At 45.4% G+C, this 18,674-nt stretch overlaps 1 protein-coding gene and 1 pseudogene across 1 annotated transcript in view; both read right to left on the bottom strand.

Moving 5' to 3' along the window:
- Nucleotides 1–18,674, bottom strand: part of ITGA9 (integrin subunit alpha 9) — a 368,409-nt gene that overhangs the window by 180,826 nt on the left and 168,909 nt on the right. The window contains exon 16 of the mRNA XM_069561451.1: nt 9,591–9,740. Coding sequence (XP_069417552.1) covers nt 9,591–9,740 — 150 coding nt within the window. The remainder of the gene's footprint in view (nt 1–9,590; nt 9,741–18,674) is intronic.
- Nucleotides 6,588–9,259, bottom strand: LOC138424478 (ATP synthase subunit d, mitochondrial pseudogene; annotated as a pseudogene).

The following is an 18,674-nucleotide window of genomic DNA, read 5'->3' as shown; positions in this document are numbered from 1 at the left end:
GTCACCATCTGCAGTGATTTTGGAGCCCCAAAAAATAAAGTCTGGCACTGTTTCCCCATCTATCTCCCATGAAGTGATGGGACCAGATGCCATGATCTTTGTTTTCTGAATGTTGAGCTTTAAGCCAACTTTTTCACTCTCCTCTTTCACTTTCATCAAGAGGCTTTTTAGTTCCTCTTCACTTTCTGCCATAAGGGTGGTGTCATCTGCATATCTGAGGTTATTGATATTTCTCCTGGCAATCTGGATTCCAGCTTGTGCTTCTTCCAGCCCAGCGTTTCTCATGATGTACTCTGCATAGAAGTTAAATAAGCAGGGTGACAATATACAGCCTTGATGTACTCCTTTTCCTATTTGGAACCAGTCTGTTGGTCCATGTCCAGTTCTAACTGCTGCTTCCTGACCTGTATATAGGTTTCTCAAGAGGCAGGTCAGGTGGTCTGGTACTCCCATCTCCTTGAGAATTTCCCACAGTTTCTTGTGATCCACACAGTCAAAGGCTTTGGCATAGTCAATCAAGCAGAAATAGATGGTTTTCTGGAACTCTCTTGCTTTTCCCATGATCCAGCAGATGTTGGCAATTTGATCTCTGGTTCCTCTGCCTTTTCTAAAACCAGCTTGAACATCTGCAAGTTCATGGTTCACGTATTGCTGAAGCCTGACTTGGAGAATTTTGAGTTTTACTTTACTAGCGTGTGAGATGAGTGCAATTGTGCGGTAGTTTGAGCATTCTTTGGCATTGCCTTTCTTTGGGATTGGAATGAAAACTGACCTTTTCCAGTCCTGTGGCCACTGCTGAGTCTTCCAAATGTGCTGGCATACTGAGTGCAGCACTTTCACAGCATCATCTTTCAGGATTTGAAATAGCTCAACTGGAATTCCATTACTTCTACTAGCTTTGTTCGTAGTGATGCTTTCTAAGGCCCACTTGACTTCACATTCCAGGATGTCTGGCTGTAGATGAGTGATCACACCATCATGATTATCTTGGTCTTGAAGATCTTTTTTGTATAGTTCTTCTGTGTATTCTTGCCACCTCTTCTTAATGTCTTCTGCTTCTGCTGGGTCCACACCATTTCTGTCCTTTATCAAGCCCATCTTTGCATAAAATGTTCCCTTGGTATCTCTTAATTACTCTGTGGAAAACCTGGACGGAATAAATGCTTCTCTCTTTCGGAACCCTTTGGTTTATGTCATGGCCCTATGATTGGAAGAACAACCCTTGCTGCCTGAAGGCAACATTTTGATGATCTAGTTCAAACCCTGTGATAACTGGGTGCACAGTGGAGCTGCTCAGAGAGGTCCTGCCCACCTGGGCCTGCATCTGGCCTCTGGACCTTCCCAGTGCCCTTTCCAGGTCCGCCTGGGACTGGGAGGCCTTTTCCACACCACATTTCATGTCCCTCTACAACCTCAGTGTCAACTCTTCTCTACGGATCTCCTACTCCCCTCTTCCCTAGGACCAGAATATCTTTCTTTTCTTCTTCTTCTGTGTGTGTGTGTGTGTGCGCGCGCACGCATGCACTAGTCACTTCAGTCACGTCCGACTCTTTGCAACTCCATGTACTGTGGCCCCTGGGATTCTCCAGGCAAGAACACTAGAGTGGGTTGCTATGCCCTTCTCCAGGGAATCTTCCCAACCCAGGGATCGAACCTGCGTCTCCTGCATTGGCAGGTGCATTCTTTACCACTAGTGACATCTGGGAAGCCTTCTTCTCTTTTTGAAGGGCCAGAATTTCTTTGCCTTGATTTTTACCCTGGAATCATTTGAGTTCTATGTTTTTGTTTTGTTTTGTTTTTTTAAGAAAGTTACTGTTAATTAGTCACAAGATGCAGGAAACAGAACCAATGATTTCAAGGAAAAGGGCTGGTGCTGTCAGAGGAAAGGAAGACTATGCTAGCCAGGTTCTAAAAGCCACTGAGTCAGAGGCAGTCAGGCATTTAGGAACGAGAAAGATGGCTTCAAGCTGGAGAAGATTCCTCCCCTGTCTGCAAGAAACTCACCTGAATGGGCCTCAGGTATCAGTTCAAGTAGCAAGAGTCTGGCCTTTGATTCCCTGAGTCATCTCAGAAGATAAGGAGAAAGGTGCTAGGATTTCTTCCCCAGTTAGAGACTGTCCACTGGACGTGCACCCTCGCTTGTTTACACATGCACTCCACATGCTTGTGGAGGAGGTTTTCAATAAGGCAGGACAATACAGAAGAAATCTTTACAGGCTAAAGATTTGGGGGAAGCCACTAGTTTCTTCTGAAAAGAGTTTTAGAGGACCAGAACATACCCATTCCAGAAACTGCAAAGATAACGGTCATAATTCAGTTTGCTAATATTGTGTTGAATATTTTTACATCTATGTTCATCAGAGATATTGGGCTACCGTTTTCTTTTTTGTGTGCTGTTTTTATCTTGTTTGAGCTTAGGGTAATTCTGGCCTCATAAAATGAGTTACAAAGTGTTCCTCTCTCTTCAATTTTTATAAGAGTTTGATAAGGACAAAATACTAAATCTTCTTTGAATATTAAAGAGAATAAAAGAAAGAATGAAATGAATCCCACATTTTAAAAAAATTGCAAAGCTAAAATCTAACATTGAAGAAGCAGCTGTAAAAATTCAACAGGTGACTGCAAATACAGCCTGGCCTTTGACAGGAGGCGTGTCCTCTCCTCTGCTCTTTGGATTAACCCTGTCGGGAAGCATGAGCTGCAGACACAGCCAGACATCCCGATCAGTGATGCTAACTACGCACTTGTTCTCCTCACATGTACCCGAAACTAGATGGTTTTCCCACACATTTCATCATGGTGCTCTTTCTGAAAAGATTAGCCAGAAGCTGATGCCAAACAGATGATGTCTATAAAAGTAGGATTAATCTGGCTGAAACAGGGAGGAAGGTGGACACCTCCTCCTCTAACATACTTTCTCCTCCTCCACTGGGCCAGTCTGCTACCCTGAATCCAGGTGTGTGCCCCAGGCTGGATGGTCGCTGATACCTGTCCAGCTCTGATGTCTGGAAGTTCCTCTGTTCTCTCCTCCCTGCCAGTCTCTCAACTTTCCTTTCTTCTGCAGAGACTTTGTATATGATAATGAAAATAAAGCTGCAAATAACGGCATTTGAAGCCAGTTAGGCACCTCAGCCAGGAAAGCATTACCTAATGTCCAGGTTGAACAAACAGTGAGTCTTCACGGGCACAGTGCTGGCACCAAATACATCCTGGCATTGAGGGGCTGGGGTGGGAGGTCCAGATGGTGATGGTTTCCAGCACAATGGAGGGTCAGAGTTTATGGCTTTGACATAGCAATATGTTAATATTAGAGTAAAACAGCTCACCTTTCCCTTGAAAGATGACAAAGTGCGTATTCTTAACACAGCCAATGCCTTTGGTTTTACCATGGCCATGTCTCCTTCATCTTGGTCTTTGAAAAAAAAATATACTCACACATGCACAAATTTGTTGCGGTGTAGGAAAATCGTCCTAAATCACACACCAGGTTCTCCTGCCTGGGAGGAATTCTTAGAGAGTTCACAGAGCATATATAGAGCTTTGCTGAATCTGTAGTGGGGATATTCTGATATGACGTCCAAACCCCACAGGAGGACCCAGCCTTGTGCTCCCTCAGAAGGGCTCTCTTCACTGAGATAGGTTTACTGAGCAACCTCTGTGAGTCAGGCAGTGCTAGGTATTGGGGATCAATAGCCAAAATCAAAGTGTTACCTAATTTGGGTCCTTATCTGGAGGCTCTGGGGGAGAATCTGCTTCCAGGCTTATTCAGGTTATTGGAAGAATTCATTTCCCCATGGTTGTAGGACTGAGGTCCCCATTTCCCAGCTGACACTCATCAGGGAGCCTCTCCCGGCCTCTCAAGGTTGTCTGCATTCCTTGTCAAGTTGCTCCTCCATCTTCAAAGCCAGCAATGACAGGTTAAGTTCTTCTCAAGCTTCAGATCTCTCTGACCTTCTGTTCTACCACCTTCCTCCTTCTTCCAGGTGGAGAAAGATCAGGCCTGGCTGGATATTCCAGAATACCCTCCCTAGTGTAAAGCCCATAACCTTAGTTATACCGGCCAAGTCCCTTTGTCATGTAATGCATCGTATTCACAGATTCCAGGAATGAGGGTATGGGCATCTTTAGGGTCCATTCTGTCTACTACAGTGGGTGGCCTGGAAGCCCAGCTCCCAGCAGGTCCCTTTGGGGTCCTCCTGAGGAAACCTGAGAGCAGTTATCATTTCCAAAGCTCTACTCTGTGTACAGGGTGTGAAACGAGGGCCTCTGTCATCGCCATTAGTATGCTCACCTGGAGGGGAAACATAAGGGCCCCAGTGATAGTCTTGCTTCTTTCCCAGCACACAGGCCAGCAGGCTTCCCAGGGATGTTCTACCTTCTTTTAGCAGCGGAGACCCTCTAGGAACTATGAGTATATCAGACAGGACCTTTATGAACTGACCTGCAAGAAGGGGCCGCTGGGGCTGCTGTGAGAGCTCCTTAGTGGCCCTCCCCATGCTACCCCCCACCTCCGCCCAAGCAGACTGTCTCAAGAAGATGTGATCGTCTCCTGTTCCCTACAGACCAATCAGGTCCAACTCCCTGGTCAGTAACCAGGTAGCCTTAGCTTGTCTGACTGTACCTCCAGCCCTGAAGGCCCATCTCCTTCCCCTCACTTCAGCCACATGGGAGACCATTAGCATCCACCAGTCCCTTCTTTGTTAGCCAAACCTCTCCACTCCCAAGTATCCAAACTCTACTTCCTCCATGAGTCTCCCTCCAATTCTCCCTTCTGCAGAGTTGTTGTTCAGTCTCTTAGTCATGTCCAACTCTTTGTGACCCCATAGACTGTAGCATGCCAGGCTCCTCTGTTCTCCTCTATCTCTAGGAGTTTGCTCAAATTTATGTCCATTGAGTTGGAGCATCTTCAGTTGAAGAGGTCTCGGAGTGAAATTCACACACATTAGTCTGAATCTGGCTTTCTGTTCTGTATATGTTATTCTTATAGTCTCTAAGTCTACTAGTACAGCAAAGTTTCATTTATCTTTTTATCCAGGTCTTACATGTAGCAGACATTCAATTAACTGAACTGCTCTTAGATTTATAGTTCTTTTAAATACCCTTCTGACTAATGGATAAAACACTTGTTGTTACTTTTATATCAAATGTTTCTTGAGGAGACAGACAGGCAGGTCTCTGCTTTCCTTATAATTTTAAGGTGGAAAAATGCACTCAATAGGCTGTATGTCCTACAGAGGTTTTCAGGGTAGAGCGCCAATATCCCCTGAATGCCCAGAATCCCAATCCATCCTCAGCGTTGGTGGCAACCCCACTATTCACTCAGACAGCCTAGCACCTACCCTGGAGGCCATTTTCTCCCAAGACTGTTCTTCACCCTGCAGAGGGAAGGTCTGGCCTCCTGCCGCCTCACTCACTCCTACTCTCTGCCAAAAGCCCGGGATCCATCAGTAAGCCTGGACTTAACATGCTTTAGTCACTGACTGCATATTATATGCACTGTCTGTGCAGCTATTCCACCTGAACTAGACCATCAGTGGGGGAAGACTCTTGACTCTAAAAGATTACCATAATTTAACCTGCTCCATTGTGCAATCCTGTGCACCAACATGGGTTTGGTGCCTTTTGGTTGAAGAGACTACGGCATTTACATTTTAATGTTATCTGGCAAAATGAAGCTTATTCCTCCAATGAGCTTATTCCTCCAATGAGCTTATTCCTTCCTGTGAAAGAGGTCAGATGCTCTTTGTGGACCTCTCACATATACACAAGTTAAAAAATAGCTCTGCTTCACACAGTGGGCCCAGCTCTCAGAATTTTTCTCCCCCTTAAACTGAGCCAACATCTGGAAGACACATGGAGGAAGATCATTAAATTATCTTATGTGTATATATATATATATATATATATATATATATATATATATATATATATATATATATATAAAATCAGGAAAAGGACGGAGTAAAGCAAGGATCACTCTCCCCAATTTTTTTCTCAGGCTCCTAGACAATCTTCTCAATCTAAGGACAATATTTTAATTTCACTTTATTTTCAACCAAAGAATCACGTGGTTAAAATAATAACCTTCTACCCCACACCTCTCTATACTGAGTCCTCCTCTCAGGAGGAACCACTATTACCCATTGTGGTTATGTCCCTTTATGTTTCTTTGGATGGTTATTTCCATTTCCCTAGAAAATAGTAGAAAATTCCTAGAAAATTAGTAGCATCAATCCTATTTCTTAATTTATCAGATTTAGACATTATTTCACTGAATTCCTTCCATGATAGATAAGAATTGAACTCACCTACATAAAGGTCCCCTCCTACCATTCACCTTCCTAGTTTTGACAGGTAGATAGATAGTTACTCTTAGCTCTTCTACTGTCTCAAATGTTAACTGCATCAGACTCACCTAATCAGTCTGTTAAAACTAACATTTCTGGGATCCACCCCATGAATTTCTAATTCAAAGGGTCAGGAGTGGGACCCAAGAATTTTCTGACATTATCCCAAGGGAGGCTGATACTGCTGGTTGGGTGGCCACACTTTAAGAAGCACTGCTCTACTGGTAACCTTTGCAATTCTTTTTTACTATGTAATCATTTTTAATGTCCAGAGTTTGTAATTCGAGGGCCAGAGCTTTCTCCCAGACTTGAGCTTATAAGCTCTCAATTGGCTTGTGAGGCCAGTAGGGGGACTTCTTCTTGTCTAATTTGGTTTCTGGGAAGACTTCATTCAAGTTCTCAATGGTCATCTGATCAAATGGAATTATGTTCCTCATCTTCTCCAGCTCTTTCTCATATTCCTGAATCCTGGTCTTTGAAAGAGACAAAAACTCAGCACAACTTTTCACATCTTCTTTTTCTTCAGCGTCCACCTGGGCAGTATATTTATCCTCTGGTATAGGAACATTCAGGGCATTAAACTTCTTCTCAAAGTCATCCATCAAGCCAGGCTTTGCCACGTTGGCCTTGGAGTAAGCCCAGTCGATGGCAGATGGCTTCTCAGGCAGAGTAGCCAACCTGGAAGTGAGGGTCTCGTTCCAGGACTTCAAGGAGTTAGTCACGGCCTTCCAGCTTTGGGAGATGATCTCCCTGAAAGCTACCCAGTCAATGGTTTTTAGAGCAAGTTTCCGTCCAGCCATTTTGAGATCCTTTACCGACCTGGGTAACCTTTGAAATTTTAAGTAATAAACAGCTTTTTACTGTTTCATCAGGTTTTACAATATCTTTGCCTCACTAATTTAAAACATTAAGATATTAAAACAACTTCTGTTGTCCTATATTAAACTCCATGCAGTAAAATTTAATGATATGTATACTAGGCACTATAACCATAGCTCTGATTTGGGTTTGATGGTAAATACTGAACACCAATGAACAGTGCTACTATTATGGCCTCATGATTACTGTCCACAGCAGAGCCAAGACAAATGTCATGACTGCAAATCCTCCTCTACACAGGTACAAAGTTAAACTACCAGAAAACTCAACTTTTACTTAAGGGGCAATGTTTCTAGTATTAAGATCCTTCTCGTCCACATACTGTTCCACTGGCTTCACATCCTACCATGTTATGTTTTATATTGAACCATGACATATTAGCCATATTTTTACTTTTCTGGGAGTTTTTGATTGCCTTCATTTTTTGTATCCATAGAAAACATGCATTCTATCTACACTGTATCCTGATTATTGCTGCTTTCTTATCATTCTGTCTATGGCTGGCTTCATTCTTCTCAAAGTTCATTAATCCCTTGCTCTAAACTGATCAACTGTTTTTTAGACATGCTGTACAACTGTAATCCTAGAATTTCTTATCATTGGACTTCTAAGAGTTTGTTCTCACATTCAACTTTTTGCTCCTTCTAGTTGTCACCCTTTTTCCTTGAGTGCATGTTAGGTAACTTCCTTGGAAAGGTTACCAGCGATGTAAACTTTCTGGGTAGTTGCTTGTCTGAGTAATGACTTGATTTCAACCTCATACTTGACTTTTGTGCTAAGTATGAAACCCTAGTTTTAAAATCACCTTTTCTCAGAGCTTTGAAGCCCTTATTTCACATACGTTAGCTTCCAATCTTACTAATAAGAAGTCAAATGGATTACTTAGCGTGACTCTAATTATGTTGTGAGTGGACATATATTCCCCCACTATAACCATCCTGTATTCTTTGTCATGGAAGCATTAAGAATTTTCCTTATATCTTAGGTGTAGTGACATTTCAAAATGATGTACCTAGGATACTTTAGGTTTATCCTGCTTGCAAGTTGGTGAGTCCTTAAAAAAAAAAGTCTCTCTAATTTTGGGAGAACTGCCCACAGCTAGAGGGAGTCTTCTTCAAGGATGGTTACAATCCCCCATAGTCAGTCATACAATCCCCCATAGTTCCACCCCCCATAGTCAGCCAACGGCTGACTAATACAGGGTACAAAGGATCAGCCCCTTCCCTCAAGGAGAGGATGGCTCTTTGGTGTAATTTATGCTCCAGAGCTCCCAGCCTCAGGCCAAGGCTAAACTTTGCCCGAGAGCACATCCTTGCTCACCCCCTTCCCTTTCCTTACAGATTTCTCTAAGAACACCGACTCATTAGACCAAGTGCTGCCAAACCCCTGTTTCAGGCACTGCTTCTGGGGAACCTGACCCAAGACCACACGGGACAGACCTTCGGAGAAAATGGGGACATCTTGGTAAAAATCTTACATCTCGAACTCCAAACTCTTCTCTAAGGTTCTATTTACAACTCTCATCTGCAAGGCGCAGGAAGCTCAGAGCAGTCAGAACTGTGAAGGGTGGGGCTGGTGAGAGTTTCCACAGCTTTGTCCCCACCCCATCCAGGAGTCTGGTTTAGCCTAAAAACAGTTTTGTCTGACATTCCCCAGGTCCTGGATCTGTGATGATCTTGAGTGTTAGAGAAAGATTTAGACTCAGACCTGGGATCGCAGATTTCGTGCATATTTCCTGCAAGAGAGTCGCACCGCACATCTTCCAGATTGCTTGGGGCAGACAGGCCAGTGCTGCTATGTGGTGTTAGCTCACAGCTCACTCCCACTCTGTATGGCCTTGTACAGCCTGCATCCCACATGGCCCTGTAGCTCCTCCACACAGCAGCACAGCCCAGAATCTGCTGAGCTCGGGGAGGATGGCGACAGCCTGCACTCATGGTGCTTTGCCTTCCAAAGACAACTGAGCTGAGCTTTCTCAACTCAATCACTGATTCTAACAAGAGGAAGTTCTTGCTTCATCACCCACTCACAGTCCCATCAATAAAGCATGTATGTAGAGCACTCACTAGGTACTGATCTGAGCTCTGGAAATACTGCAGGAAAAGGATGCAAGTGCAGAGACCAAGCAGCCACTTCATGACCTCAAAGGGATCATCATTTTCTAATTGTTTGGGAATAGCCTCAATGAGTTTCAATCGCATGGTTATTAGACACAAACCCCCAAATCACACATTTCATCATTTTGCAGATTGGGAAAGGGAGGCCCAGGAGGGGGCGTGCCCAGCCTCAGGCTCCCATGCCACCAGGGCCGTTATTGTGTGTGTACACCTGCCACCTGGGGTCCCAATCACGAGTTTCAGGTACCTGATTCTTCTGGGCAATCTTTTGTCCCTTTTTCCAGCGAAGCACGGGGGTCAGGGCTGGCAGCTCCTTCTCCTCCTCTCCCGTCACATGCTCACCCAGGCTGTAGGCGGCCTCGAACACGATGGGGCTGATGACGTCCTGTACTCTCCGCTGAAACAATAAACACAAAGCACGTGAACGGCGGGCGCTGCTGACATGTGCAGAGCATTTCAACAGTTTACAAAGACCTTCCTCACGGACCGCCCCATGTGAGCCTCACAAACCACCCTTGTGAGGCTGGATTTTATTGCTTTCATATTTTAAGATGAGGTAATGAGGCCAAGGGCAGTGACTGTCTTGTCCAAGGTCACTCCGCTAATGAGCAGGGGTTTTCCCACTCTACCTTGCGTGGTGCGAAATCATGGTCTCTTTAGCATGTGGAAGACATTACCTTAGTCATCTTCCAAATATTCTTATAAGCTAGTTGGCGGGCTGGCGAGCATCTGTACTCACAGCACTAACCCTTCCAATCCATCGTGTTTTGATCATCAAAGCTCTTCTAAGTTGAGATAAATACAGATTGTGTGTTAAGGCAGGGGACCTGCAGACACTGGGGCCTGATGGCTTCCCAGCGCTGGGCTCCCTGGAGCTAGGGGTGAAGTCTGACGTCAGGCCTGTGTTCTTTTGTTCAGATCCTAGGACTTCAAGAGCCAGGGGAGTGATAGGCTGATGGTCCCAATGAGCACCGACAAGATGCCAGGCACCGTGCAAGGTGTTCTTGAGAGGTAGGCCACACACCCAAAGCATGAGAGCTGGGCTTACTCCCCTCCATTGTATAATAAAAGGAAGATGAAGGCACAAGTTCCCCAGGCCACAAGGCTAATAAGGACTCTGAGTCACATCAGCTCAATCCTGGAGTTCCTGGGCTTTCTGCTCCAGTCTGCTCCACTGCCTCCCTGGGACTCTGGCTCCCCCAGGCTCACAAGTTAGAGAGTGAGGCAGGAGTAAAGCATTAGTTTCCCTGCATCCCTGGCCAGCACTTGCTATGGAAGGTGGGCTTCCAAGGGGAGCAGGGCAAATCTGAGAAGTAGCACCAAAGAGCCATGTCTCCACTGCCTGCATCTATCAAGGAGAGATGGCAGGAGCTGGCAGACAAGCAGGAGTGAGAGGCGCTAGGTGGGCGGGCAGAGGCCACCCAATCCCAAAGCCTCAAGCAGAGCCAAGGACTTCAAACTACACTCTGTATAAAGTCTGGCGGACTTGGAAGCAGGCGAGTACAGTGTTCAAAACAGTAGAAAGTTTTAAAGTTCCCAAGAGGCACACAGTGAGGAGCTGGCTCATACCCCACCCCACCCCCCTGGATACCCAGCGGCCCCTCCAGAGGCAGACATGCCTATCGGTTTCAGGGCATCTGTCCAGTCTAAGCACGTTTAGGTAACTGATGGCTGCACTTTGCTTTCCTCACTCAGCATGTACCCTGGAGGTGGTTCCAGGTTAGCACATAGAGCTACCCACCCCCACCCTTTTTTAACAGAGTGTTGTTTTTGTTTTTTTTTTCACAGAGGTCCTTACCCACCAGCATCTGGACTCAGAGCTGCTTAAATACGTGAATGAATGGCAGTCCATCTGACCATTTGGTAGCAGCATTCTCCAAGACAGGTCTGTGAGCCTCAGTTCCCCAGGAGGGGGTTAAATGAAAGGGTCTGTGATTGAACAAGTTGGGGGTGATTGAACAAGCTGGGGGTCTGTGATTGAACCAGGTTAAACAGAAGGGTCTGAGTCTTTTGTTTATTGTATGTTTTACAGCAACCGCCACCCAGAAAGAGAAGGGTGGCCCCAGGTTCTCTGGGGCACAGAACCCTGTGTTTCCAGGGAGTTCCATGGGGGTATGTATGTGGAGCAGAGCATGTTTAGAGACATAGAAAATCTCCCACAGCAGCCCAGGGGAAGAGATGGCAGCTGGGCCAGAGTGGCGTGGGAGGGGAAGCAGATGGGGCTGCTGCATGTGGGGCGTGGAGGGCAAATCACTTTGGGGATGGGAGTCTGAGTGACCAGCAGGTGGCTTATCTCTGTGCTCAAAAAAGCAATCAGCTGAGGAAAAAAAAAAACACAGGACTTTTCAGGTGAGTGATAGGTGAGCCTTTGGGTAAGATACTTCCAGAAAATTCTCTCAAATTTCAGATTTTAGGAGCAGATCTTTAATGCTCATGTCCTTTCTGGGAGCAAAACACCTACCTGGGATCCAGGTGCCTACTGACTGACTCTCCAAAACAGAATTTAAAGTCTGGGTGGAGAGAACAGTGAATGAGTGCAGCATTAATGCTTTCACAGATAAATGCTCCAGTGTTCCTTTAAGGGTGACTGCCTTAAGGTTCTGCATTTAAATCCTTCATGTCAAAAGAAGTCAGTTACTACACGATACTATTCGATGCTATTCTTGTGGGAGGAACGGAGGATGGGGCTAGGGGAGGCAGAAGTCACTGAATGTTTCCCGGCTACCACATGTATTCCAGAAACTGAGCCAACCTCTCCCACAGACATCCTTTTACTTAATCCACACGATACCTGAGCTGGTAGACTGTGTTGCTCCCATTTTACAGATGAGATAAACAAAGGCCCCAGAGCTCAAATAAATTGTGCTCCACCCCTAAACCAGTAAGTGACAGAATTGGACTCATTCTTAGAACCAGAAGCAAAACTGCTTTCCTTGAAGTCTGTCAAATGCTGTTTAAAAATCATCCCAATTGTTCTGACCTCACCCTGAAATATTACTTAACTACTTAGGGGGACACAGGGCAAGAAAGACATTCTTCATTCCAGGAAGAATGTGAACAGATGACAAATAACTAATTAACATGGACTTTACATGAGGGCTATTTCTAAATGTGCAGCCACCCAAGCCATGACCAACATGGGAAAAAGTCTTAGTTGAGGCACAGCTATGTGTGATGAACTATGACATCTAGGGGTACAGATGCTGTGCTGTGGCTCTGATCGCATGAGTCAGTTGTAACTAAGATGTTTGCGGAACACGTTCTTATGACGTGTCCCAAAAGCTCTGGGCAGAAGGGTCCTACCTCACACTGAGCTGCGGGTGGAGGCAGGGGAGGGCATGGCAAATAGAAATGAGTCGGCACTCCCAAAAGGACAGCCCTTCTTGCCCACGCTGCGCTTTGTTTTATCTGAGCCGCAAAGGAAAGGTGGCAGCACCAGTTCATGGCTTCCTTTGAGCAGCTTCCCTCAGCTCAGCACCGCACTGAAGTGAAGGGACCCCTTAGGATGTAGACGGAGGTTTATGGTTTGGGCGTAGACCCTAATCGCTGAAATTTTTTTACTGCTTGAAAATATTCACCACGACACATTGAAACTACCCAAGCTGAACACACACTTATTCTGACAGACCAAAAGCCAACAGTCCACCTCCTTCCTGGTAAAAATCTACTGCAGTCTCCTGTTCTGAAAACTGAAGAAGGCTGCACGGAAAAGAAACCTCAGACTGGTGGCAGATTTTGCAGCGGCTGAGGTTTTTATAGGGAACTTGACATATGTGCAATTCGAAATTTATTGGGTGCTTACTTTATACCAGGCAACGTGCTGGGCCCCAGGGAAACAGACCTTGAAGGCAACAGGCAGGCAGTGATGACCTAGTACAACACATGCTAGGATAGAGGCGGCTTTGGGAACACAAACAGGGTACCCAATCTGGACTAAGGGCTGTTGGGCTTCAGAGGAGGTGCTCCTGGACTCAGTCAGAAGACAGACAGACATCAGCCAGAGAGCAGGCATGGCCGGTACACACAGCAGGGGGAGAGGCCACAGCCATCCAGTGGATTACATGTGTTCTGCAAAGGTGGGAAGATCAGGCTTGTGGGCAGGAGGGAGGAGAAACGGCTAAAGCAGGGATCAGATGTCAGGGGGACTTACAGGGTGTGTTGATTTCGATCTAAACTCTAGGCAGAGCTGGCAGGCAGGTAAGGTGATGCAAGAGGCTGTGTTACAGAAAAATCCCTCTGGTTTCTTGGATGGATGGGGTGAGACTGGAGGTAAGGAGGCCAGCAAGGAGGCTATGCTATTGAATGATCCCTCAGGGTGTAGCATGGAAGTGGACTGATGGGTATAGGTCTGCTGAGCTCAGTATAAACAGGGGCCCTGGGGAAAAACGTGTAGGCTAAGTCACCATAGTTGCATCAGACTCTTCGTGACCCCTTGGACAGTATCCTGCCAGGCTCCTCTGACCATGGAATTTCCAGGCAAGAATACTGGAGTGGGTTGCTATTTCCTAATCGAGGGCATATTCCTGATCCAGTGATCAAACCTGCATCTCTTTACTTCTCGACGCCTGCACTGGCAGGCGGATTCTCTCCCACTAGTAAGTACCACCTGGAAGGGCTTCCCAAGTGGTGCTAGTGGTAAAGAACCTGCCTGCCAGTGTAGGAGACATAAAAGACCTGGGTTCTATCCCTGGGTTGGGAAGATCCCCTGGAGGAGGGCATGGCAACCCACTCCAGTATTCTTGCCTGGAGAATCCCATAGACAGAGGAGCCTGGTGGGCTACGGTCCATAGGGTCGCAAAGAGTCAGATGTGACTGAAGCGACTTAGCAGGCACCAACACATGCACCACCTGGGAAGAGGACCAAGCCAGGACACAGCAGGGGGACAGGAAGCAGCGGAGGGAGATGACTGGAGTTTGGTGAGGAGAGGTGGGGGATGAGAGAGAACCCATGGAACATGCCCCCCGGTAGACCTGGCAGCCTCTCATCACCACAGGGAACCAGGAGAGGGAATGGGTGTCTAAGTCATTCAGCAGTAAACCTACTGAGTTTTGTTACAACACAGAAATCCTCTTCTCACCTCCAGATGCCAACTCCACAAAGCATCTCCCAGAATACATTGATTTGGGCCTAAAACCCCCGGTTTCCTTTCTCTTCCACAAACTTGTTCCCCTGTTCCAGCCTCCCCTTCATTGGCCCATCCAAATTCACTACAGACCTTCTGTCTACACTGTGAGCTTGTCCACTTATCCTCCCAGGGATGGGCTTTGCTCTCCCTTGGATTACACCTTTCTTCTCCCTTGGCACACCTCACACACAGAGCTGTTGTGTTGGGACCCTGAGAAAGGACCACAGGGCCCAGGAGAGTCTGCTGACAACAGCAAGAGAGACCCCTAAGCAAACGTAACTGAGGACCCCCATTCCTTCATGGGGAGCTCTTCCTTGTCGTTCAAGCTTTTCCTTGTCATTCATGACCTTGCTCTGAAAATGAAATTGAAGTAACTCAGAAGAAATCGAAGTGTACCCCACCAGGGTATACTTGTGACTGGCAGGGGCCAGCCACGCAAAGATCCTGCCAGAGGAGAGGACCCTCTGCCCTATTATCCTAGGGCATCTAGGCTATTGTGAGAGTCAGAAGTCCCAAAGTCTTCTGTCTCCTTTACTCGCGGAACGGAGTATGAGCATCAAAGCTCCCATTTACCTGGCTGATGGAAGATACGCACCACTGTCTGGGGGACTCTATTCCAAGCCATGCCATGACCCAATGCAAATAGGACTCAAGCACCACACACCTCTTGACCAGCCAGGTGAACTAGAAACTGGCCTCACACTGCTTTTCTCCAAGAAATGAAGGGTTTTCATCCTCCTTAGCTAACTAGCAGCTACAGTAGTAGACTAAATGAAAACAGGAAGGGTTGGTTTTACTTTCAATTTGCAAATAACAGAGAAGGTCAACAAATAAGCAGCTAGCATTAAGCCAGATATTTGGTTTGGGAAAAACCCTCTATGGGTTTTTGTTTTTGTTTTAAAGGCCTCAGTATTTTTCTTTTTCCAAATATGATCTTTTTGTCCACTCCCTCCTGTATCCTTTCTCAGAATTCCTCTGCTCTATACCCAACTCTATTACTGCACTCCCAACTCCACTGTCTATGATTACCTTGCAGGCAGGCAGAGAAATGAGAAGTCTTGAGGCCTTCTCTGTTATCTCAATAATCGTAACTATGAGAATGGTAGTTAAAGTGTTATAGGACAGCTTAGAACCGTCATGAGCTTAAAGATTCCTCTAAAAGTAACTGAGGATTTTTGCATTTATAATGATAATACTAATAGAGGGACTTGTCAAAGATCTACCATCCCACTGAGAACAACTAGGAAAGCCAGACAACACACACATACACATATAAACCTGTCTAAAGGAGACACCAAGGGAACATTTCATGCAAAGATGGGCTCGATAAAGGTCAGAAATGCTATGGACCTAACAGAAGCAGAAGATATTAAGAAGAGGTGGCAAGAATACACAGAAGAACTATACAAAAAAGATCTTCACGACCCAGATAATCACGATGGTGTGATCACTCACCTAGAGCCAGACATCCTGGAATGTGAAGTCAAGTGGGCCTTAGAAAGCATCACTACGAACAAAGCTAGTGGAGGTGATGGAATTCCAGTTGAGCTATTTCAAATCCTAAAAGATGATGCTGTGAAAGTGCTGCACTCAATATGTCAGCAAATTTGGAAAACTCAGCAATGGCCCCAGGACTGGAAAAGGTCAGTTTTCATTCCAATCCCAAAGAAAGGCAATGCCAAAGAATGCTCAAACTACCGAACAATTGCACTCATCTCACACACTAGTAAAGTAATGCTCAACATCCTCCAAGCCAGGCTTCAGCAATACGTGAACCGTGAACTTGCAGATGTTCAAGCTGGTTTTAGAAAAGGCAGAGGAACCAGAGATCAAATTGCTAACATCCGCTGGATCATGGAAAAAGCAAGAGAGTTCCAGAAAAACATCTATTTCTGCTTGATTGACTATGCCAAAGCCTTTGACTGTGTGGATCACAATAAACTGTGGAAAATTCTGAAAGAGATGGGAGTACCAGACCACCTGACCTGCCTCTTGAGAAACCTGTATGCAGGTCAGGAAGCAACAGTTAAAACTGGACATGGAACAACAGACTGGTTCCAAATAGGAAAAGGAGTAAGTCAAGGCTGTATATTTTCACCCTGCTTATTTAACTTATATGCAGAGTACATCATGAGAAACACTGGGCTGGAAGAAGCACAAGCTGGAATCCAGATTGCCAGGAGAAATATCAATAACCTCAGATATGCAGATGACACCACCCTTATGGCAGAAAGTGAAGAGGAACTAAAAAGCCTCTTGATAAAGTGAAAGAAGAGAGTGAAAAAGTTGGCTTAAAGCTCAACATTCAGAAAACAAAGATCATGGCATCCGGTCCCATCACTTCATGGGAAATAGATGGGGAAACAGTGGAAACAGTGTCAGACTTTATTTTTGGGGGCTCCAAAATCACTGCAGATGGTGAGTGCAGCCATGAAATTAAAAGATGCTTACTCCTTGGAACAAAAGTTATGACCAACCTAGATAGCATATTGAAAAGCAGAGACATTACTTTGCCGACTAAGGTCCGTCTAGTCAAGGCTATGGTTTTTCCAGTGGTCATGTATGGATGTGAGAGTTGGACTGTGAAGAAGGCTGAGCGCCGAAGAATTGATGCGTTTGAACTGTGGTGTTGGAGAAGACTCTTGAGAGTCCCTTGGACTGCAAGGAGATCCAACCAGTCCATTCTGATGGAGATCAACCCAGGGATTTCTTTGGAAGGAATGATGCTAAAGCTGAAACTCCAGTACTTTGGCCACCTCATGCGAAGAGTTGACTCATTGGAAAAGACTCTGCTGCTGGGAGGGGTTGGGGACAGGAGGAGCAGGGGACGACAGAGGATGAGATGGCTGGATGGCATGACTGACTCGATGGATGTGAGTCTGAGTGAGCTCCGGGAGATGGTGATGGACAGGGAGGCCTGGCATGCTGCAATTCATAGGGTCACAAAGAGTCGGACATGACTGAGCGACTGAACTGAACTGAACTGTTATTTTTACCACAATCTTTTAAATGGCAATTTTGATATAAAAATCTGTGAAAACCACCCTGCTGCAAAATGAACAGTGCATGTCTTCAGGACCCATTTCACTAGGGAACAAGCTAAGGCCACACATGGTTTCATTTAGAGTTCTATAAATTAAAAAATAAACAAATGAAAATTTAAATTAATACCAAGGAAGAAAATTCTGTAAGTTCCTTGACAGGATTAGAGATTTTAATTCTGACACATACAACTTTGGTCTTCCCAGTTGGTGCTAGTGGTGAAGAACCTGCCTGACAACACAGGAGACATAGAAGATGTGGGTTCAATCCCTAAGTCTGGAAGATCCCCTGGCTTGGCAAGGAACTCCAGTATTCTGGCCTGGGGAATTGCCTGGACAGAGGAGCCTGGTGCGCTACAGTCCATAGGGTCACAAAAGCATGACTCAAGCAACTGAGCACGCATGCACACACTACTTTATATGTAATATCATATGGAAATGGATATCATTATCAGCCTGAAATGTATGATCCCCTGGTAAGCATCAGTGCCCAGGAAGGGCATGAAAGCATTCATTACTCTTTAAGTAACATATTTGCATAAATTATTCTGTTTATCTATGAAAATCACATGACCCCATTGATGCTTTTTCCTCTTCAAAGATAAAATAATATCTCCTTGAATACTTGAAAAGGTTTGTTTTTATATTTGAGAGTATGTGTGCCTAAGTGGGGATTGCTTATTTAATCAACTTATATGTTTATATGTTTTGGGATTTTTTTCTGCATTTATTCCCAAAATATGCTAATGGGAGATTAGAACTTTTGACTTTGGAAACGATTTTCTAAGAGCATGACACATCCTTGTAGAACGTTCTTTGCAAACAGACATGTTAATTATACCATAGATAACACCATGTATCACTTGACAGCTAAGTGATACCACATGGAACTGGCCCAGCCTGGAGATTATCCAGCTTTTGTGTCCTCCAGAGGAAATGGAATGCTGTCTTAGAATCTAATGTTCCTCCCTTCTTGTTTTAATTTTCTCTTCCTATCACCCATCTTCAAACCTCCAAGGTGGCTCTGATAAAAATATCTGGAGGTGAATATGAGAAGTCCACGGACAGAGAAGCCTGGTGGGCTACAGTCCATGGGGTCTCAAAGAGTCAGACACAACTGAGCAACAAACATTAATTAACTATGTAACTAACACAGAAGAAAAG

Source organism: Ovis canadensis, chromosome 19 (assembly GCF_042477335.2).
Source record: "Ovis canadensis isolate MfBH-ARS-UI-01 breed Bighorn chromosome 19, ARS-UI_OviCan_v2, whole genome shotgun sequence".
NCBI classification, from domain to species: domain Eukaryota; kingdom Metazoa; phylum Chordata; class Mammalia; order Artiodactyla; family Bovidae; genus Ovis; species Ovis canadensis.
The sequence above is the reverse complement of the archived record's forward strand: the minus strand, read 5'-3'. Positions and strand labels throughout refer to the sequence as shown.